The 23,120-nt window shown below is 43.0% G+C and overlaps 1 protein-coding gene across 1 annotated transcript in view; it reads right to left on the bottom strand.

Annotated features, from left to right (window-relative positions):
- Positions 1-23,120, bottom strand: part of ADAM12 (ADAM metallopeptidase domain 12) — a 367,967-nt gene that overhangs the window by 81,024 nt on the left and 263,823 nt on the right. The window contains exons 6-10 of the mRNA XM_032175291.2: positions 20,097-20,283; positions 11,930-11,995; positions 10,744-10,815; positions 3,240-3,409; positions 555-639 (exon numbers count right to left, since the gene is read on the bottom strand). Coding sequence (XP_032031182.1) covers positions 555-639; positions 3,240-3,409; positions 10,744-10,815; positions 11,930-11,995; positions 20,097-20,283 — 580 coding nt within the window. The remainder of the gene's footprint in view (positions 1-554; positions 640-3,239; positions 3,410-10,743; positions 10,816-11,929; positions 11,996-20,096; positions 20,284-23,120) is intronic.

The following is a 23,120-nucleotide window of genomic DNA, read 5'->3' as shown; positions in this document are numbered from 1 at the left end:
CAAAATGATCCTCGTAAAGCAATAAACCTGGGTTTCTGACTTCCAAGAATAAGGTTATTTTAAAGACAAATTGTATACTGGCCAGAAGGTATGTAAAGCATTTGCAGTGGTAAAAAGCTAAAAACCTCAGACTTTGGGCCACTGGGCTTGGAGACAGAACCATCAGAAAACCATCCAAATGGGAACGTCTGGTGAGACCACAGGGCGTCCCAACAGCTGCATGGCGAGGGCAACCCCAATGCCCTGGCTCACCCCAGTGCTGCGAGGAATTCCTGATTTGGAAAGTCTCAGTTGAAAATGTTTCTCCATAAAAGAGGTAGGCTTGCCTCTGCTGAGCTATTTTACACACCCACCTTTCCTGTGTGCAATTTGCTTTTAAACGGTTCCTAAAACACTGTGGGATATATAAAATTCTAAATACAGCTACAGTAAAAATAGAGTTAAATCTAAAAAGCATTAAAGGAAAGGATCTATCTTCACAAAGTCTGATAAAAGTAGTGACTTCCTGGGGAATCATTAACAAGGGGAACCAGCTCCCGATGCCCTTGACTTACCATTACAATTCCCCCAGACTGTTCCGCCGTGCACATGCTCATGATTGGGGCCATGCCGATGGTGGTCCCGTGGAAATAAACCCCACTAGGAAATAAAAGAGAGGACTTTCTTTAATCACATTAGAATGAGGGCGTTCTCTAATATTTAAAAATTCTGTTGGATATTCCTGCAATAAAATATGCAAAAATAAAAATAGCTGTATGAGGGTATATTCACATGCGATTTTACCTTTTTTCCCTGAAAATTTTATTTCTGCAGTTGCATCATGGTTCTGTCATTTTTTAGAGTTTTGTTTTCAGGACTCAGATGACAGCTAGTTATTACTTTTGTACTTATGAGTTGTAATCTGCCTATTTCCTAATGGACTGTAGGAAGCTGCTCCATTTAAACAATGTCTGCTGATGGAAAGGCTGAAAATAGTCACAGAAAATCACTGTTAACTAAAAGAAATGCATTAGATGGTTTACTAGATTTTCACCGTAGCTTAACTGCTTTTCTGGGTAACTTACTACAGTTCTGCCAGACACCCAAACTCTTTCAAAATGTCCTGCTAAGATAGCTTTTTACAAAATTGAAATGGGCAGAAAAATTATCAACCCTGGAGCCGGTGTAGAACAAGTGAGCACCCACAAAGCCTTGGCACCTAGGGAGGAAGCTTCTGGAAGGGGACTTCATGGCTTCAATGCAGTCGTCCTTCTATCTGGAATCTTAACCTGATCATGAATCTAATGACACCAAGGGCCTGTTGAACACAAGTGCTGTTCATTCCAACCTCATGCATGAAAAACAAAACATTGTATTTGTTGAATTTCCTTTAAAGGAGTCAAATGACTTACCAATACTATCTTGGCCATGTATGTATACAGATATATTGTTTGAAAAGTTAGATATTTTAGCTATGGTCAATTGAACAGAAAGTGGTAAGCGTACATAAAACCTTCTCCCTCCCTCCCTCCCTCTCCCCCTCCTTGCCTCCCTCCCTCCCTCCTTCCCTCCCTCCCTCTCTATCCACCTATCCCACTATACTTATATTTACAGTAGTAGAAATTTTGACCTTTATTTACATCTATATAGACTATATGAACAGATATAATTATACATGTATATAAATAATAAGGTTATATAGATGATAATTTATTTCCAGATGTTCAAGTTGGACAGACTCCATTTGGGAAAAATATCAAAACACTCTGACTCAAAATACATAAAATGTACTTTTAATAGTTCAGGACTAATCAATGCATAAAATGTGAGGCAACCACAAATATCCAAGGGTGGGGGCAGGGGGTAACCCTGTGAAAATGGCCGAAGTAAATTATCACAGAATGCCAACAGCCTCCGTTCAGACGTAGGCATTTTCTGAAGTGACAGTGGGGTAGGACTGGTTTTTTAACTTTCCACAAATGTTCAATAGCTACATTGGGTTTGTTGAAGGAAAGCGTCTCTGTCCCAGAAGGTTTCCTTTCTGTGCTATAAGCCACATGACAACAAAAGAATAATAGCACAAAGTATTTAAAGATTTAAATGAAAATTTGTCACTTCTAGAAACATCTACTTCATACTAATTTAGATTGTTGTAAGATTGTTCCTTTTTTTAAAGTATAAAAGCACTGGCAACATCTCAACAATTTTTGTGTTTAATAGAGCTATGCTTTCCCTTAGTTTATCATCTTCCAGTTGATCATGCTGAAATTGTCCTCTTTATTGTTGCCTCTCAGTAGAATGGAGACTTCTGAGAGTAGGGAGATTTACAGTGTTGGTCACCACTGTGTTCAAAGCCCCCCAAACACTCTTTGGTTCCTAACAGGTACTCGATGCATATTGATTTAAAGAGGGAGCACGAGGTTAATGTGCGAAACTTCCTGGTATTCTCTGATCTAGAAAACCAAAGAGTCACAGCCACAACAGGAGGAGGAGTGAAGTCTTTTTTCCCTCCAGGAATCTGACAATATTCACTCAAAGTACTGTCCTTGGATCTTGTATAAACATACATTTTCCACTAATAATGATGAATCTTTAAAAACAGGCTACTTGGCCGGGCGTGTTGGCTCACGCCTATAATCCCAGCACTTTGGGAGGCCGAGGTGGGCGGATCATGAGGTCAGGCAATCGAGACCATCTTGGCCAACATGGTGAAACCCTGTCTCTACTAAAAAAAAAAAAAAAATACAAAAATTAGCTGGGCGTGGTGGCATGTGCCTGTAATCCCAGCTACTTGGGAGGTTGAGGCAGGAGAATCACTTAAACCAGGGAGTTGGAGGTTGCAGTGAGCCAAGATCATGCCACTGCACTCCAGCCTGGTGACAGAGAGAGACTCTGTCTCAAAAACAAACAAACAAACAAAAAACAAAACAAAAAAATAGGCTACTCAGAACAACTTTACATCACAGCTAAAATCAGAAAAATTGGTACAGAAGAAAAAGTCCAGGTTCTGGAAGAAGGAGATGAGAATTCTGTAGAGGGACAGGTTTTCCAGGGTGTTCAGAGGGAGACTTTCCTAACAGACCTTCAGTTCCAGGTGAGGGTGGCATCTGCACCCCCTGGTGTGAGCTGAGAAGCCCCCTTGTACAAGGCAGTGTGCTCTGCAGAAAGGTGGCAGCTCCTGGGGCTGTGCAGGTGAAGTGAAGGGCTTCGCCGAGGGCACTCTTTTTTTTTTTAAGCAGACAGAAGACGGAACTCCCTACCTGACAAGCTGTGCATTGTCATGGGATTTGCGAGGTAGAAGCTTCATCTTCCTCCAGTCCAGAAATTCATGGAGGCTGGTGAATGGGTTCTGACTTATAGAGCATTTGTCGATGTCATTCCACACTTCCACGCCTACCAACACGATCCGAATGTTCAGTGGTCTGTAAAACTGGGCAAAACAGGCAAAACTGGCATTGGAGTTGCGATCACATTAATAAAAACTCAAAATGAAAATTAGAACAGATTTGCATTATTTGAGGGTCACTGACACAGGTGAGAAAAATATCTCTGTGCTCCTTGGTTCCGGTGCTGTTGGAATTTAAGAAATATTTGCAGTGCCTAATGCAAAGTGATGTGTTAACTAGGTTCTCGAAGGTTGACCAATTAGATGCTGAAGTTATTAGCTTTTTTACTGTCTACTTGCATTTGTGTGGAAGCAGACATTTCAAATGACTCATTGGTGATTTTAAATGTACATACAGATGTGTATTATAGCTAAAGACGGCCAGTTAATACCCACTGCAAGTGCAACAATAAGTGAATTAGGATCTTTCAGACATTTCTGCCAAGGACAATAACTTGTTCATTTTGAGCAAAATGTTCTCCTTATGAGTTACTGAAAATGAATCTGTATTAATTTTTCAGCAAAGTCTCAGCCTTGGCCAACACTATCATATTCTGTCACCTATAATCAACGCAGGTTTTAATGAAATAAAGAAGTCAATATCTTTCAGAATAACAAAGGCATAAACAGAGCCCTTCTTCAGGAACATTAACGACTATCCTCTCCACAGCCAGAAGTTAGCTCACCAACACTGTCACGGAAGGATCTGTTAAATGAAGTTCCTCTTTTATGGGCCTGTGAAACAAAGCATCTGGCACACCACTGAAAGCAAGACTTCTCACTCCCCTGCCTGCCCCCACCATCTTTGGGTGTTCCTGGCTTCAGCCTACAGCCCATACCTGACTACACCTACAGGCAGATCGTTCTGGGTCAGAGCAGGGAAAAGCAACTCCTCCAGGGACTAAGGGATGGCTTTGTCTCATAGGAGTTCAGAGGGCCAGGATGAGTGGTCAGGGTAGAGGTATGACCTACCCATTGTCCTCATAGGCATCACATAGACAAGGAGATGGCTTTGTACTCATGGTTGAGGGGGCAAGGACATGGTGTCACCTGGTTGGCTGTCAAATCTTTCAATGCCCCTAGTGTATGAGGCAGCACACAGGGAGAAAGCCCTCATCTTCTGAGATCCCAGGTAGCCAAGGAGAAAAGGGTGGCTAGTGATAGCAGCCAAAGCCAAGCACCAGATGAAAGCAGGTCCTGTTCTCAGTTGCTGGAAGCATCTGGCCAATAACAAAACTTAGAGAAGTTCTGCATTTGCTAGTTAGGCACCATTCCAACATGGTGAACTAAAGTGCAAGAAACTCCTCAAAGTTGAACATCTGACCCTAGATTCTCACCCATATAAGGTGAGCTCATCTTTTCCCTTGCTGGTCCCCACAGTCATCTGGTGAGCATTGGGTTAGGAGAATATGACCGGGGTACAAACTGCATTGCAGAATATATGCTGATTGCATTGGTCCAACTTGGTTTCAAGCAGATCACAATTGCAGACATTACATTAATGAGTTAACGAGATGATTACATGACTACAACACAGCCCAACAGTTTGTTTTCAATCAAGAATTGCATGGCCCACGCTATCTACTTACAAACTCCCAGCCCAGGCTTCCGGGTCAAAAATAAGTTCCTGGCCAGCTCTGGAACTCTGAATGCACATGTTTGGCTGCTGTCCACTGAGAGACTACATTTTCAGCTCTATTATATACAAAGGTAACAGTGATCAGAAAGCAGAAACGGAGGCGATCCAATGCTGATGCTCACACCAGCTTGCTAAGAGATGTCCTTGGGGTCAGACACCTCGCGTGGGCTCAGGGTTGGCATCTGGGAAGGAGACACTAGGTTTGCCTTCCAGGAGTGTCACATGGAGCCAGTAATGAAGGTCTGCAAAGAACTAATTGTCATCATTCCTCAGTGCTAGGTTTGCTGCTTCCTAATCAAGGAGCTTTTCATGATAATGATGGGTTTTGCATTTCCACCTACTAGGCTTTTCAAACCACCTCCTTAGAACAGATTTCATACGTAGTAGTAATATAACAGACAACCTCCCCTCTCCAAAATTAGTGCCATTGTTTGACTGTCATTTATGCTAAACTCACATCAAGTCATCATACATGATGCCTTTGCTGCCTGCTCTGACAGTTCTTTCCAGGGCTGCTGATGGGTTCCTTTTGATTCTTCCTAACAAACACCACCACAGCTGATGTTTAGTGAGCATTACTACATCACAGGCATGATGCCACAGTGGTTTCTGTGCTGTGGCTTAATCCTGAAAGCAACTCTATGAGCTAAGAATTATTATTATTTCTATTTTATAGTCAGAGACATGGAGGCTTGGAGAAGTCAGGTGACTTAAGATTGCGACTCCATGGCTGGGTTTGGAATACAGGCCAGCTAACCCTGACGCTCATGTTTGAAACCACTAGGTAACACTGCCATCTTCTGTGAGTGCTAAGACTCCCTTCCAAGATGGCCCACTGTGACCCCAGGCCCGGAGAGAAGCTCACGGGCCTCTGCTGTACAAATGGAGCTTGGCAGCTGCCTGCCTGACTTACAAAGCCCAGAACATATGTGGACACAGTCAGAGATCCAGCTGAAGCGATTCACCTGTTTACACAACAGCAACAAATATTTGCTTGCCTCTTGCTGTGGGCTGGGCCGGCAGTGGCAGAGAGAGTAAAGATTAGGATGCCCTTGCCCCTGCCACCCAAATGCTCAGAGGTCCCCAGGGGCTTAAGGCACGGCACACTGAGCCGTCAGTTCAGTTAACTCCAATACAGTGAACTGCCAAGCAGTGGTGCACACAGGAAGTCCAGGGATGCTGCACTGGAGGCTTTCGGGAAGAAACAGTGAGAAGGAATCCCCTGGGGTCTAATGAGGGAAACTGCATCCTTCAGGCAACTGGTTTGGGACAGGAGGGGAAGAAAATTGCCACATGAGTGAAAATACCCTAAGAAATTCAATACACAGAGGCTGGACATGGTGGCTCATGCCTGTAATCCCAGCACTTTGGGAGGCTGAGGCAGGCAGATCACTTGAGGTCAGGAGTTTGAGGCCAGCCTGTCCAACACGGCGAAACTCCATCTCTACTAAAAATACAAAAATTAGTCAGGACTGATGGTGGGTGCCTGTAATCCTAGCTACTCGGGAAGCTGAGGCAGGAGAATCGTTTGAATCTGGGAGGTGGAGGTTGCAGTGAGCCAAGATGGCGTCACTGCACTCCAGCCTTGGGGATAGAGCAAGACTCTGTCTAAAAAAAAAAAAAAAAAGAAAGAAAGAAAAAAAAGAAATTAAATACATAGGCGATGAGTCCTTTCAGAAGCAGGTCTCTGAATTTACAGCTGACACTAACTTCCTAATGAATAAGGAGGACAGTCTGGAGGCGAAGGGTGGAAGATGCAAACTCCACGATAGCTCCATTGGCAGGTGGGCTCCCCGGGCTGCTGCGGGAATGTAATGAGGACCCGGGGAAAATTCTCGGCATCTGGCCTAGAAGCATGAGTGTCAGACATGCCTTCTGTGTTTTGCTTATGGGGGGATTTCCTGAACATTCCAGAATGTCACCTTCATCACTAAACCACTCGTCTATTTTCTAGTCTGGGATGTCCTCTTTCTCCACGCAGCAAGCAGTTATTAAGTTCGAATGGTCCAGGAGAGCCAAGACTTCAGCAAATGAGGAAGTTGCCACTGGCACAGTCATTGTTTTCTGGACTGAGAAACTTTGATTTGTAGAGTTGAAAAACTGAAATTTAGAATTGTGTAACAGAGCTGGGAGTCATCTGTTAATAGACTTGGAAGCACCAAGTCTCCCAGGGAGCCTGGGTGTCTCCTCCAAGGTCTTTGGCGTCTGCTGGGGATGGACAGGGATGCCAGGGCCAGGGGTAGCTGCGTGCTCAGCAAATCAGCTCTCTCCCTGCCAGAAACACAAGGACAGCCAGGCTGGCAAACTCCATGGAGTCCATTAGGACTTTTCCGAGGCACAGTGTTTTTTAATTACCAGTGCAAGTTATTAACAACCCCCAATTGCTCATTTCTGGTTTTGCAAACTGAAGCAAGATATAACCTAGAATAAATGTGAAGAAATACAAACACAGAGGACCCAAACACATCCCTTTTTCAAAATGGCGCTTCAGCAATTTCTAGTTTGGGTTTAATATAGTTTATCACTTCCTTTTGCTCCCAAGATCTAAGAAGAACTCGTGTTCTCTCCTCGTTGGACAGTCTGAGGATAGCCTGAGGCCTTTGGGGCAACGGTCCAACTTGCTCGCCTTGGAGTGGCACCTGTGCTCCCAGCTCAGGCACCTAAGCCTTCCACCCTCTAGGCCAGTGCATCTCAGTCCCACTTCATGTTAGGATAACTGGAGGACCCTGGAGAATATCTGTGCCTAGGCTCTGCGCCAGGTCAATCAAATCAGAATCCCTGGGCCAAGGTGTGGGAATCAATATTTCCAAAAGTAAACATATAAACAAATAGACAAACAAACTCCCCTCCAGGGGTCTTAATGTCCAGTCTAGACCGAGGTCCAGTTCTAACTGCTGTACTATCTTTGATGTCTCCTCTAAGACCCACCCTTCATCCCCCCTGCCAGGATTCACCTTTCACCAGGATTCTCCTGCACCTGGACTTCGGGATAAAGTTGAATCACAAAGAGTAACTACTGAAAACACATCAACAGGCAGGGGTTGCCAGGGAGTTTGACCTGCTTCAAAGGTGGACAAGGGCAATATCATCCCAGGATATCAATGGCCATGTGGATTTTTCTGACTTCCAGAAAGTTCCATGTAGCCATAGCCTCTCTCTGAGTGGCAAACCCAGATCTCTGACTGCTCAGAGTGCCCTTCAAACTCCTATTCCTGCTCCTGCTTTCCTCGGGTATGAAGCATCGTCTACCTGCCTCTCCACTCCAACGAAACTGGTGGTCATGTGGTCTCCCACTCGCCCTCAGCCTCTGCTTGGTCATCATGAGGTCCTGGGACTCACAGCAGGGGGAGTAGAGTCAAAGCCAAGAGCCCCTGCCACTGGGAGTTGGCAAGACTAGCACTCATCCCTTGTCCTGCAAATGACTAACCTCTGCCCATCTCAGCTTCCTCTGCTTTAAAAATAAGAACAATAGTATGTACCTGAGAGCATGTGCAAAGCACTTAGAGCCCAGCACACAGTAACTGGTAAAAATAGTAATCAGGAAACACATCCCTTCAAGCCTCTCTCAATCCTCGTCCTTCTCACATCCCCACTTCCCCTGCCCTGGGTCAGGTCAGGCCTTTATCACTTCTTCTCCTTTTTTTTTTTTGAGATGGAGTCTCGCTCTGTCACCAGGCTGGAGTGCAATGGCGTGATCTCGGCTCACTGCAACCTCTGCTTCCCGGGTTCAAGCAATTCTCCTGCCTCAGCCTCCTGAGTAGCTGGGACTACAGGCACATGCCACCACGCCCAGCTAATTTTTGTATTTTTAGTAGAGATGGGGTTTCACTATGTTGGCCAGGATGGTCTCGATCTCTTGACCTCATGATCCACCCGCCTCGGCCTCCCAAAGTGCTGTGATTACAGGCGTGAGCCACCGCGCCCGGTCAGGCCTTTATCATTTCTATGCAATAGGCTCCTCTCAGCCCTATTTGTCTTTGGTTATTCCACCCTCCACACTAAAGATAGATAAGGGATATCTTTCTACCATCCTTGCATCTCTCCTCTGCTTAAAAACATTCACTTAGCTCTCTATTCACTGCAGAATAACATCAAGATGGCTTCACAGAACAGCCAGGGCCTTGAGCACTGTGAATCTTTGCAGCTTCATCTCCTTCTGCCCTAGCTCTGCATGCATGCATGCATTTGCATACAATATGAGCATGCATGTACACAAACACATACATGCATGCAGGGCACACACAAGAATGAACACGCACGAACACATATAGGAACACACATGCATGTACATGCACGTGAAGCACATACATGTCCACATCACACATACGCCCTCTTCTGCTATGCTCATGGTGAAACTGAACTTACCTTTTAGGATCCTCTCCCTGCAAAGACTCCCTGGCCCTGGGAAGAAGTAAGTGATTCTCTTCTGCATCCCCATAAACCTCCATTCATAGCATGGATCTAGTTCTTAATGCCTTGGACCATGCTAGGTGGGTTGCATGTCTGCTTCCCTCCGCAGCCTTGACGTTCTCAAGTGGAGGGACCACATTTGATTCATTCTGAATTATTGATGCAGAGTGCATAAAGCCTTGCAATATGGAGCCGAATTTCTAGAAGGGCCTTTGCCTTTGTTTTTCTGAAAACTTAGAAAATGCAATTCAAATCGAATAAGATTGCTTGGAAACAAGGCTAGAGTGAGGCACCCTCACAAACCACTATGTGTAGAATCTGCTGTTTCAGAGGACCATCGCTGTGAAAGGCTCAGCCATGACCAGATCCCTTCTCACACCGTCCCCGCAGGCAAGAGACTCAGTATTGCTGAGAGACTATGGTTGCTTTAGGACAGCGGTCACCATCCACATTGCACATGAGAATTGCTGGGGAGCTTCTGGAAATTCGAGGTCTAACCTCCCCCCTGCCCTGTCCCTTGAGGGCAGCCATGCTTTCAGAAGCTCACAGGGCAACTCCAATGTGCGGGGCTTGTGAGAAGCCTATTTTAGGCTGAGGGTCATCAGCATCAAATAGCCAACATCCTCTCCAGCAGGGTGCATTGAGGCAGGACAGGTGGTTTAGACAGAGAGCGCTGCCATTTTCTTTGCTTGCCAGCAGTGTGAGGAGCGGTTAGTGAACAAGTACCCCAGGAGTAGGACCTGGTTTGCAGGGGCTCCTCCAGCAAGGAAATCATCTTTGTGAAAGGTGAGTTTCTGACCTACTTGTTCTTGGCGAGGGATTTTCCAATAGCTGATTTAGCTGAAAGTCAACTTCTGTGTTCCAGGACAGTGAAGCCTATGGATCCTTTATAAATGCAAGCCCACCCTCATGGTTACATTGGTACAGGCCTGCAATGATGGGGACAGATTGAAGGGGCCTGTGGGATCCGTCATCGGGAGACCTGGGAGAGGCCCAGCTCAGGAGTAATCAAAGGATCAGATGAACTCTGTAGGGGATCTGGAGCTAATCGGGAAGTCCAAAACACCCTCAGACTGGTATTCCACCTGACCAGAAGAGAGCCTGGAGGAAGACATGTCACCAAGGCCACCATAGTCCAGACAGCTGTGGTTTGGCCTCTCCTGAAGCTGCCCCAGGACCCAGGAATTACACACTCAGAGGACAGGAAACAGTTCCAACCCGAGGCCCAGAGGCAGAACCTCATCTCCTTGCTAAGTCAGATGAGATCCCCCAACCTCATTTCCAAACATTTACATGATCTGAATGATTTAACTACTGAAAAAGAACTTACCTTGTCAACGTGATTAGCAATCTCTATTAATCGCTGCTTAACTTTTTCCAGATCTTTTCCTTGCCTCTGAAACTTAACAATTTTAAATGTCAGCATTAATACCAGCAAGAATATCAATCATGTTTCATCTTCCTGGCTTCTGGAAATGTGAAGTCTTGGGATTTTACAAACCAATGGGGACCCTCCACAGTTCATGGTAAAATGAGCTTGCATCCTGACGAATAACTTTCCCGGCTGGGGACTCCCTGAAATTCCCTGAAATTTGCCTAAGCCAAGTGCTCTCAAGACAGCAACTTCTGCAATTTTCCAGCCTCATAAATGATGGAGGCAGTGACATGTTTTGGCAAAGAGAAAACAGACAACTAGAAGTCAGTCCAAAGCCATTTTTCATATCATCAACTTGATTTTAACTTCTTGAGAAATTTTCTTTATATTTGTTTTTAAAAATTAAAAAGTAAAAGTAATAGAAGCTCATGGCAACTTGTCAAACAATACAGAGGAGAATAGACAAAAAAATCAACAAATTTCCCATTCCTCTCTCTAATCTGACCTTCCAGAATGGGAATCATTTTCTGAAAAATAGTCAAGCCTGTTTCATTCATAGGTGTTGAAAGAGTCTATGAGAAAATATCACCCAATCACCCAATTCATATATGCCAATGAGGCAGTAAATAAATACAGAGAAGATAATCTTTAGAAAAACTAATTCAAAATTAATTAAAATAAAAAACAAAAGTAGTATCAAGCTATAGCTCAGAGGGGAGGATTTTTCTGCTGTGTCTCTATAGCCTTCATTCATTCATTCATTTATTCATTTTGATTAATGACATATGGGATATTTTTTAAATGTCTCATTTTAAAGACTAAACTTTTCCCCAAAATGTTTTAGAATATAATCTAAAGCCTTCTGTCATTCCCCTCAGTTAATTCTCCTTGTTTGGAGAGCTTAGCTATGGAGCAACTCTGTTTTCTCCTGCAGGCTTTGACATTACTTTATATATCAAATAATTTTTTAATATTATATGCTTTATAAAATCAGAAAACCATTGTTTCAATGGGTTGTTTCTATTGCTTTTAGGAGCACGAAGGAAATGAGGTTCATTAAAGCAAGTAATAACTTGCAAGATGTGTCCTTTTTTCTTTTTTCTCTAACCGACTGCGCTGAGAAATTTTAGAAAGTTCTTACCTCTCGGTTGTCTGCCACGAGCACCAGCTCCACATACTTAGTTGCCCTGAGGGTCTCTCTTTTATGCTGCCAAGAGTAAACATGCACTTAATCTCTCTTAATGCCTCTCTGTGGCTTCCAGAACACTGTCAATGTCTCTCAATCCAAACACTTTAGGTTGAGAATGTACACCCCCCATCCCCGCCAGGCCCCCACACCTCCATTCCATCTAGAAGTTTACCCCAACTCCAACCATCTCTTTGTAAAACCTTCTCGACGTGAGTAACCAGCTTCCATTTCCACTTGGAAAACCCTTAAAAAGGAGTTTAAGCTTTCTGCTGAATCATGGATTATTGGAGCAGAAAATCAAGATTATTAAACAAAACGAGCACTTAAACAAACAAAACCAAAGCATTCTCTAGAACAGGAGCCAGTCAAAGGTCGTTTATTTCAGACCACATGTAGCACATTTGAAGGCCATCAGAGAAGACGACGGAGTTCAATGCACTGTGGCTGTTCCCTTTGTCTTTGTGGTCCAAGTGTACCTGTTTCGAGACTTGAGAAAAGTGGAGGAGAATACATTTTGAATGGGAACTGTATAATCATTTTTAAAATGATCATATAAAAATCTAGTTAGAAGAAATGGAAGACCGGGGTGGTCTGGAGAAAAGGAAACTGTCAGACTAATGAACAGAGAAGTGAGAAAGGTACGAGGAGAAAAAAAAAGAGCAAAAAGAAAGAGAACAGAAAGAAACAGAGTTAAGAAAAAATAAGACTGTAATATGCCCCTGGAGAATAGGGATTTCGTGAGTGAGACAGTTGAGAGAACGTGGAAAGTGGATATGGAAGTGGATGAATGGAGATGATTCAGGCAGCAGAAATACGAACCCCGTTCCCCACAAAGGCAGCTCCTGAAGTGGGTCACATTTTAATCAAACTTCCTCAAAAAGCATTCACACTCTTCTGCGAATTACTGGAAGAATTCCAAACGCATTTTTAAGAGAAATAAAGCAGTTCGTGGAGGGTGGTCTCAAAAAGCAAACATTAAAAACAAAAAACAAAGCCTTCTGTTTCTGCCATAAAATGCAGTTGGAGGAAGTGGGGGTTGAATTGGTCTTTGGTCCTGATGACCGATATTGCTGGTTTATGAGTTAACTACACACACTGCTTCAAGTTTAAAACTTGCATGTTATAACCACTCTTTCAGACAAAAGCAAAAGAAAATCATGAAAGTATGCTTAGACTCAGGTTTCCAGTCACATAATCCTGAGGGAAACATCTTTTATAAAACAAATCCCCATCAGCCCGGGATCTTCCAAACAGATTTTTAAAAGAAAAATGTTTGTATTATAGCAATGTTCCTTCTTGCTGCCCAGCTGTGCTAATTCATGAATTTAGGTGTTCCTAAGATATCTGGAAACCTTATGGAAAAGGAAAAATAAAGCACCAGGAAAGGTACAATTGCTCATATTTTTACAATGTTACAAGAAGAAACTGTCATGCTTTGTAACTATATGTTGTAGGCATGCTTTATGGTGATAACTATGCGCTACTTATAAAAGAAAAGACATTTGCCCCCATGGTGCCCACAGGTGCACACAAAATGAGATACCTTCTGAAAGTGTGAAGATCTTGCCCTTTTTCCTCACTGAGGCATGAAAGAGGCAGAACCCTCTCTGTTGTCCACAATTCCCAGATTAACCATTAATAAATTTGGCTAATTATGCAGAAGAAAATATAGCTGTAGAAATGAAAAACTAATCTCTCATTGAAAAACTCATGGAAAGGAATCTGGTTGTTTAGACGTTTACACTTTTCAGCCTGCAGAGGGGTGAAATAAACGACCATGGGATATTTCCAACTGGCTTAGGATCGCCATTTAGAAAATACACAATTCCAGATAATAAAAACAAACATGTGAACACAATTTTCCTGTCTCTGCAATTTTCACAGAAGTCTACATTTTCTCATGAATTCAGAGAACTGCAAGCTCAGAGGGAAGCTTAACCACATAATAAAGAGAAGCACTGGAGGAATCGCTGGCTCAGGGTGGAGGTTTATTCTCCTGTTAGCTGCACACACAGAGAGAGGTTTACATTATCCCCACGTGATTTCCACCTATCTGGCTGTCCAGTTAAAAAAAAAACAAAAAACAAAGAATCATGTTTTTAAATTTGTGATATGGAGAGCAACATTTGAAACTGGTTGCTGAAGACATGGAACCAACCCAAATGCCCATCACTGATAGACTGGATAAAGAAACTGTGGTATTCATACACCATGGAATACTATGCTGCCATAAAAAGGAATGAGATCATGTCCTTTGCAGGGACATGGATGAAGCTGGAGGCCATCATACTCAGCAAACTAATAGAGGAACAGAGAGCCAAGTGGAAGGTGAACAATAAGAACACATGGACACAGGGAGGGGAACAGCACACACCAGGGCCTATTGAGGGGTGGGGGATGAGGGGAGGGAACTTAGAGGATGGGTCAGTAGGTGCAGCAAACCACCATGGCACACGAATACCTATGTAACAAACCTGCACTTTCTGCACATGTATCCTGTTTTTTTAAATAAGAAATTAAAATAATAATTTTAAAAAATTTAAAAAAAGAAACTGGTTGCTTGATTGAATTTTCATTTTGGGGGGTTATGAACAAAAGCCCTTCCTCAAACGGGAACATCAGCCTCTGAGATTAGCCCAAAAGTCTCCGTTCCCAGGTGGAGGCAGAGGCCTTCTTTGAATCTTGCTCAAGAGAGAACCAGTTCCTGGGCCTCTCAAAGTCATCACAGCCAAGTTCCCCAGGATAAATAACCCTCGAGCAGCCTGCAATGAGGATTCTGGCAATGGGAACTTAACTCAAGTTAGAAAAGCAAGTTGAGATTGGGGCTATAATAAATCCTCATTGCAATTCTTTCTTCATATGGGTCAGACCATTTGTATAACATTTATTCATCCCATGATATCTACCAGGGATGCTGTTTGTGCTAGGCCCTGTGTAGGGTGCTGGGGATACAGTGTGGACAGGAAACTCATATTCTCGAAACCCAGTGTCCTCCTGAAACTCATTTTCAGGAAACCCATATTCAGGAAATCCAGTATCTTCCTGAAACTCATATTCTGGTGGCGCCTGGGAGAAGGTGAGCCCATGCAGAATTAACAAAAGAAAGAGAGAGTCTGTGAAAAGTACAACAAAGGAAATAAACAGAGTTCTGCAGGCAGGATGAAGCTGGGCAGTGCGCAGGTGTAAGGTAGCTGAGGCCTGAAGGATGAGAATGAGGCATGTGTGGAAAGATTGTGGGAGCAGTGTTTCAGGTAGATGGAATGGCAACAGCAGATGTCCTGAGGCTGGGGAGAGCTTGTGGGTGTTGGCAACAGGCCGTATGGCTGGAGTCTGGCGAATGGGGGATAAGAGTGGATGAGAGGAGGTGGAAGATGGGGACGGGACACTGGGGCCATGGCAAGGAGGTTGAGTGATAGCCTAATAATCTAAGAGCATGGGGGCCTTGAATGTGAGATTTTACAAATATTGCGACTGGGTGTGGTGGCTTACGCCTGTAATCCCAGCACTTTGGGAGGCCGAGGTGGGCAAATCCCTTGAGGTCAGGAGTTCAAGACCAGCCTGATCAATGTGGTAAAACCCTGTCTCTACTAAAAACAGATAAATTAGCCGGGCGTGGTGGTACACGCCTGTAGTCCCAGCTACTCGGGAGGCTGAGGCACAAGAATTACTTGAACCCGAGAGGTGGAGGTTGCAGTGAGCCGAGATGGCACCACTGACTCCAGCCTGGGCAACAGAGCCAGACTCCGTCTCAAAAAAACAAAAATATATATATATATATATATACATAATATATATATTGCTCTGGCTACTGGCAGGAGAATGGATTCTAGGGGGATGATATTGGATGATATTGGAAGCTGAGAGTGCAGCAAGGAGGCCATGCAGTCGTCCAGGTGAGAGGTGGCAGTCATGATGGACATGGGCAGCCACATGCAAGCTGTGGCATCACCCAGCAGCCAGAAAACAACAGTCACAATGAGACCAGAGCCAATGTTTCCATCGCCAGCAAGATCAGCAAATGAAATGAATCAAAAGTTTGGTTTCTCTTCCTCTAGGCAAGAAAAAAATCAGTATTAGCTCAAGCAAGGCTCCATGCCTGGACTCTAAGATCACTTTCCGCATGTTTGTAAGTTGAGCTCCAATTTTGGTTAGGAAAGATTGTCTCTACCATCCTTGACCGAGACTGGCCTGGGGACAGCACACACTGATCATATCCACACAGGATACAGCCTCTGACACCTGGCTGACATGTAGGCGGGCAGAAGCGAACAAATGAGACAATCTGCCAGGAGAATAGGCTGAATCCGGCAAACTGAATGTTAATAGGGAGGAGGGTGAAGTATTGAAATTAAACCTTAAAAATGAATGACACAAGTGAGATCTATTATTTATTTATCCAGAGCTTCAGTGGATTTGAAACTCACTAGGAATCCACACCTGGAAAACTGGAGCCTCCACTCACAGAAATAAAACTGGAGCCTCCACTCACATAGATATTCAAAGCCCAGGGCCAAGGAAGTGGTACTGCCCTGTTCCCCACCAAGTGTTTTTTTTTTTTTTTTTTTTTTTTGAGATGAGTTTCACTCTTGTCACCCAGGCTAGAGTGCAATGGCATGATCTCAGCTCACTACAACTTCTGCCTCCCGGTTTCAAGTGATTCTCCTGCCTCAGCCTCCCAAGTAGCTGGGATTACAGGTGCCTGCCACCACGCCCTGCTAATTTTTGTATTTTTCGTAGAGATGGGGTTTCACCACGTTGGCCAGGTTGGTCTTGAACTCCCGACCTCAGGTGATCTGCCTGCTTCAGCCTCCCAAAGTGCTGGGATTACAGGAATGAGCCTTGCGCCCGGCCCCCACCGCCAAGCTTTAAGAACAACTAAGGTAGTAAAAGAACACGATAGTCTCTTAGAAGAGGCATGGAAGCAAGGATGGTTGTTAGAGAGGAATTCAGTATGTCTGTCATAATTAAGGAGTTTTCAAACAGTTCTGGCCAGTTCCTGATATTCAACTCTCATTAGGCTCTACATATAATGTGTTATATACTACTATGACTACAAATACCCCACCACTACTGTGCCTTCTATTAAACAAATACGATAGGCTGTCTAGAAACACAAAAGCAATAGCACCAGTTCATTTCAGAATGGCCACCTTCCAGGAAGCAAAACAGCACCTCCCCAACTCACTGTACTGTATGTACACAGTACCCAAGCAAACACTTCTTTTCAGAGAAGGCAGCAACTTTTCTATTTGACTCATATATCTATACTAATGGAGAGGAACAATGGCACAGATAATCCCTAAAGAAAAGGCAATTCAAAAATAATTGGCCTTTGCCTTTGGGATGTCTTATGTGATTTTCTCCAGTAGATTTACCATCTTTGCCTTGCTCAGAGCTTGCTTAGGATGATGTTAAAATTGGTTTGCATTCTTGAATGAGTAGCCGATGGAGAGGGAAGGAGTCTGCTGTGGGGGAGCTGAACAGTAAGGAAGCTTCAGGATGGACTCAAAAATCCACAGAGAGAACGAGCTGACTGTGACACTCCCTGTTTCTCTGTGCCCTTCGAGGGGCAACTTGGGTTCTCACTAAAATCTAATGTAGAGCCTTGTAAAAATGACAAACAATAGCTCAGGTTTATATCACAGCCAGTGTATGCCCTGAGTGAAGATTTATTCCTGATGCTCTGTGAAGAAAAACGCAAACATCTGCGGAAAAATCAGAGTCTGCAAACCAGTCTTTGCAATAGTTAACATTTAGTGGGGGCAGAACAAATGCAGGGAAAAAGCAAATGCAGTTGCTGCATTGCATAAACAAGATTAGTTAGCAGCCTTTCCATTGATTTTTTTTTTTAAGAGTGAGATAAAGGCAGCATAAGTGGGGCAGGAAATGTCCCTTTCATATTTACCGTAGGTGCTAAGCAAAACAATCTACTATATAATTCCAATTCATAAGGATTCCACATATTTGAAATTATTTTTCACACCATTTTCATTATATACATGCATTTTAAGTCCAGGATGCTTTCTCTTCCATAAAAACCGTCACAGTGCTTTCTAGAGAGAAATATTGAGAACTGAGTTGACCGGCATTGATGCCTTCCCTTTTCAATTTAAAGGTTCATTTGCACTTCAATATGCATTATTAACAAAGCACCGTCGTTATTCCCATTCTCCCCATTTCTCCACAAGTCAAAATGACTGGAAATTACAATCATGCTTCTAGAGAGCTGTAAGCTAAAAGAATTAAAATATGGCTGGCAAGTACAGACCAAGTTTGTACTTCTATATGAAACAACAAACATATTTGAGTGTCATTTAAGCCATCAAGTTATAAATCTTGTAACGTGGGCAACGTGCATTCACCAAGGTACTCAAAGCAAAGAGCCTGGAAAACAAAATGCAAATGTTCTATTTGTTTATGACCGGGAAAGCTACAGCTTAATCACATCTTCTCCAAGGTTTGGAATCAAAGGCAAAAGCATTTGAAGAGTAAAATAAACCTGCCGTGGGACCCCAGAGGCTGGTCTTTAAATCTGCCACTAAGACAGGTAGTGGGGAGAAGCACAGGTTGAAAAGTCTCTTGAGCTTGTGGGGGTAGAGGTTGCGGGGGTAATTTTCAAGCTCTGTTCCTTGGGATTAGGATACAGTGTTCTGCCGCCAAGCAGCAATGTCAAGGTGAGCCACAGTATCAGATGGGAGAGTTCCTCCCCTTCCTGTGATGCAGCAGGAAACGAAAAAGAGGTTGTGAGCACCTGCCATAGAAACTCCCAGAAACATACTAGCAAACAGAAGACGTGAGGGTTCCACAAGCAGAATACGTGGGCTGAAAGAATGAATGTAAAATTAGAGTTAAAAGTCCTGAACTGGTTCAGATAAGAGCAGTTTTAGGGGAACAGACATCTATCCACAGGTATGAGGTGAATTCTAAGAATGAGAAGGTATCGTCTGGGATAACCCCTACTGTTTCCAAGTAGAAAAATGATTTAGAATGAACCAAGAATAATATTCATTAAATGCTGAGTGCTAAGCAGTGGTCTCTGAAATTCAAGTTAGGAGACAACAATGGGTTAGGAGAAACCTGGAAGAAATGTTCTCGGACAGTCAGATACAAGCACGAGCGACATCCTATCTATAAATTTTCTTGATTTCTTGTCAACAGAGGAACAGGAAATCCAGAAATGAAAAATCAGGAAATTGTGGATAATTTCCTATCTGTTTCTGCTCATTTAAATTCAGGGCCTCCAGCCAAATGTTAGGAACGATCGTCTTTAATCCTTATTAAAAGAGCTCTACTGTAGCCTCTGTTGCCCACATAATGCCAGTCAGAAAAGGGGCAGGCCGCCCTATGGGTGGAGGTTTCATGGTGTGACACTACACGTGTCAGGAAGGGAAGTCTGTCTGCAGCACAGAGTCCCTTAGGCAACTACTCTTTCCAGTGCTGCTGCAAAAAGGAAGACATTTTACGAGCAGATCCAGGGGCTGGTGGCCAGAAAACACAGACTGCTTGGACGGTCCCAGGAGGGAAATAGGACAAGCATTTGCAGCTTGGACTGTGGATAAGCAAGATTCCCAAGCCACATCACGTGGAGGAAGGCCCAGTTCACCTCTGCATAAGTGTGTGGGCAAAGAGTGAGAATTCTCTGCAAATTATAATAAGAACCCAAACTTGCTAATAAAGAAGGCTCTATGTGGTCTTTTGCCTCCAGTAGATGGAGAGCTGCTGAGAGTAGGTCAGGGTCCAGTCTTGTCTTGCTTGCCATGGTGGGGCCCAACCCTGGGCCTAGGACCACAGTAGGGTCTCTTGGGAGATTCCATGAATCTTGAGCTTGTGGGGATAGAGGTTGGGGGGGTAATTTTGTCATCCTCTGATCCCAACTATGTGACTTTCCCCAGCACATTTTAATGGGTCTGAGACTGACATCTGCAGTACAGTGATGGGGATTTGGGTTATGGCTGTGTCCCACTGTATAATGTCTACCACCTCCAGATAAACTGGGCACTTCCATCCCCCAGATGCCGCAGCATCTAGATGGCAACATTTCTCCAGATATCCTAGTGTGGGGTATCCGTAGCTTGAGCTCCTAGCTTCCCAGAAACACAAAATCGAGTATCGCCCTTACCCTTCTTGCCCATGTCTGAGAGGACAGTGGGAACACATTATTTGCAGCGAGGCTTGATGTGTTGTGCTGTGATCCACACGATCCCTTGACGCTTTTCAGCTTCTTTGCTGGGGAGAGTTTGTATCTGTTGATTGCATTTTTCATTGGTTCTAAGACATAGGTTTCATTTTTAAACATAATAAGTCCCCTGTTGAAAAAGAAATAAGAAAAAATATATAATTTTAAAGATAGCTTCTTGTTTATGGCCAAGACATAGCTCTTAACAACAGAGAGAATGAAAAAAGAAACACCAATTTATTTATATTCTCAGATGTTGATCGGAAAGGACATTTCTGTGACATATGTTTGCACTGATTCATTTTGCAAATCTTTTGGAAAGTTAGCCTAGGAATTTTCTTTTGTTTGAAATATTTTACGGTAAAGAATACAGTGCATTTTGCTTTTGTATGTTTTTATCTCTTTTTACGTCTCAAAGATATATTGCTGGGAAGAAGAATGAGGAAAAATATGTTTCAACTGCTTAGAAGATAACTGTATCTGAATTAGCAGACACATTTCAAAAGGGAAATGTTTACTTTTAAAATATTTCAATAGCCTCAGGGGTACAGTAGCTTTTGGTTACGTGGATAAACTGTGTAATGGTGAAGTCTAGGATTTTAGTGCACCTGTCATCTGAGTAGTGTACATTGTACCCCATAGGTAGTCTTTCATCCCTCCCTCACCTCTTGGCCTCCCCCTTCTGAGTCTCCAATGTCCATTATATTACTCTGGATGCCTTTGTGTACCCATAGCTTACTTCCCACTTAGAAGTCAGAAAATGCCATATTTGGTTTTCAATTCCTGAGTTACTTTACTTACAGTAATGGCCCTAGTTCCATCCAAGCTGCTCCAAAAGCCATTAGGAAATCTTTTTATAAAAGAACAATTCCTACATCTAATTATTTATCCTGATCAACCCTATTCCCTAAATATTTGATGGAATTATAAGCATCATGAGTACAAATTTATATTTTTTTATTTACTGATTTAATTTGTGGGAGATGTGTGAATAAAAGAACCCACTTAAGTACACAGAGCATTAGCGCTGCTTCTTGGAGGCTGAGGTCTGGCCTCTGGATCGTGTGTTCAGCTCTTTCTGGAATCGAGGAACACTACAGGCAGAAGTGCCAGTCTCAACGCTGCGAGGGTGGCCTCTGGAGTCTGGAAGCTCTGGGTTTGAGTTCCAGTCTGTTACTTACTAGTTATGTGACCTTAACTTTGAGCCCTGGCTTCTTCACCTGTAAAATAGGGATAATGGTACCTACTTCTCAGGGTTGCTATGTCATCGAGTCAAAACGCTTAGCCCAGGGGAGGCCCCAGGTCAGTGCTTGAGAGGTGGTAGCTCTCTTTACTATTAATAAGGGCACATCCATGGATTAGGCATCTGTTAATATGTTAATTGAAAGATTGACAATTTCAGGAAAGTTCTGTGTTTTGTTAACCCATCTGCTCATAGGAATACTGGTCACTCATGGCTCCGTGATATAAAATATAGCATTAATAATATAAATACATTTCTGGGAATGACAATAACTAAGAAAGAACCTTTTGAGCCAACCTTTAGGTTTGGGAATAAAAGCATAGATTCTTTTTAAAAATAGACAAATTTGCTGAAGACTCTAACTTGCAGAGACAGAAGGTGACATTTAGCCATGGACCACGACACATGTCTAACCTTCTGGAGCTCACAGCTAAGGCCACATCCCACTCCCTGGAAATGAGTAATGCTAGCCTTGAGCTATAGGGTTCCTTCAAACGATGAGAACCTTGGGCTGCAGCTTGGTTTTCATTTCTCTCTTTGCTAAGGTGGGGCAGTGAAGTGCTTTAATTTAAAAGGTGCTTCCTGACATTGAGAGAAAGGTTTTCTTTGGAGAAATGACAATTTGGGTAACAGCAAACTGGCAGCTCTGAATTCCCATGTGTCTAGTACCTTATGTTATTTAGCGAGGTGACCACTATCTCTCCACTTTAGAAAGACACAAAATTTTCATGCAAAATTCATCTGACTGGAAATGGACCCTTCTAATACAGTGACTACTAACCTTTTGTGAGACATCAACCTCCTCAGACTCTCCCTAGAATAATTCACATACATACCTGTAGGGGCTAAGAGAAAATGTCCCCCTTTGCCCTCTGAAAGTTCACTACAAATCAACTGACAAAAGGCAGAAATATTACGGGAAAAAAGGCATACAATTTTATTTTAACAGGCATAGCACAGGTGAATTGTAGAAGAATGATTACTCAATGGGGGCACAGATGGTTATACACCCTTCTTCTTAGGAGAAAGGGAGATAGGGAAGTATGGATAATTTTAGGGGGTGAGTAAATGATTTTTAGGGGAATTCATTGGGCTTGAAGAACATACAATGGCCTGGGACAAAGTCTGTTGGGCCTGCAGAACAGATGACGGTTTATAACAAAAGTCTGTCCGGATGTGTTGACAGGCTTCAGTCTTTCTTCCTGTGACATTAGTTAATGAAAACTCAGAGAGGGACCAAGGTAATTGATTTCTTTTTTGGAGGGTCTACAGTTTAGGCAGATAAGGGAATGTCAGAGAACAACTTCATCCTGTGCTTTGGGAGAGACAGATGGGGTGAAGGTGGATGCCAGGGGCCAGAGAGACCTTGAGGGTTTTCTTTCAGTTCAGCATGTCAAAGAGCCATATTTTGGCGTATCATTTTCTGAGCCCCAACACACATAACCACAAAATTTTGCAGATTATTTTAGCAAATTCAGGGCTGAGGATGAGGTCTATGGAAATGGAATGAGGTTTAGGGCATTAGTTCTAATATATATTATATATTATATATGCAATATAATTATATATTATATATGCAACATAATTACATATATTACATAGTATATATTACTATATATGTATTTTATATATAATATATGACATATATAAATTATATATAACATAACATATAATATATAGTATATTACACATGTAATATATAATATATAATAATATATAATATA

This window comes from Hylobates moloch, unplaced genomic scaffold (genome assembly GCF_009828535.3).
Source record: "Hylobates moloch isolate HMO894 unplaced genomic scaffold, HMol_V3 SCAFFOLD_3, whole genome shotgun sequence".
Classification (NCBI taxonomy): Eukaryota; Metazoa; Chordata; class Mammalia; order Primates; family Hylobatidae; genus Hylobates; species Hylobates moloch.
The sequence above is the reverse complement of the archived record's forward strand: the minus strand, read 5'-3'. Positions and strand labels throughout refer to the sequence as shown.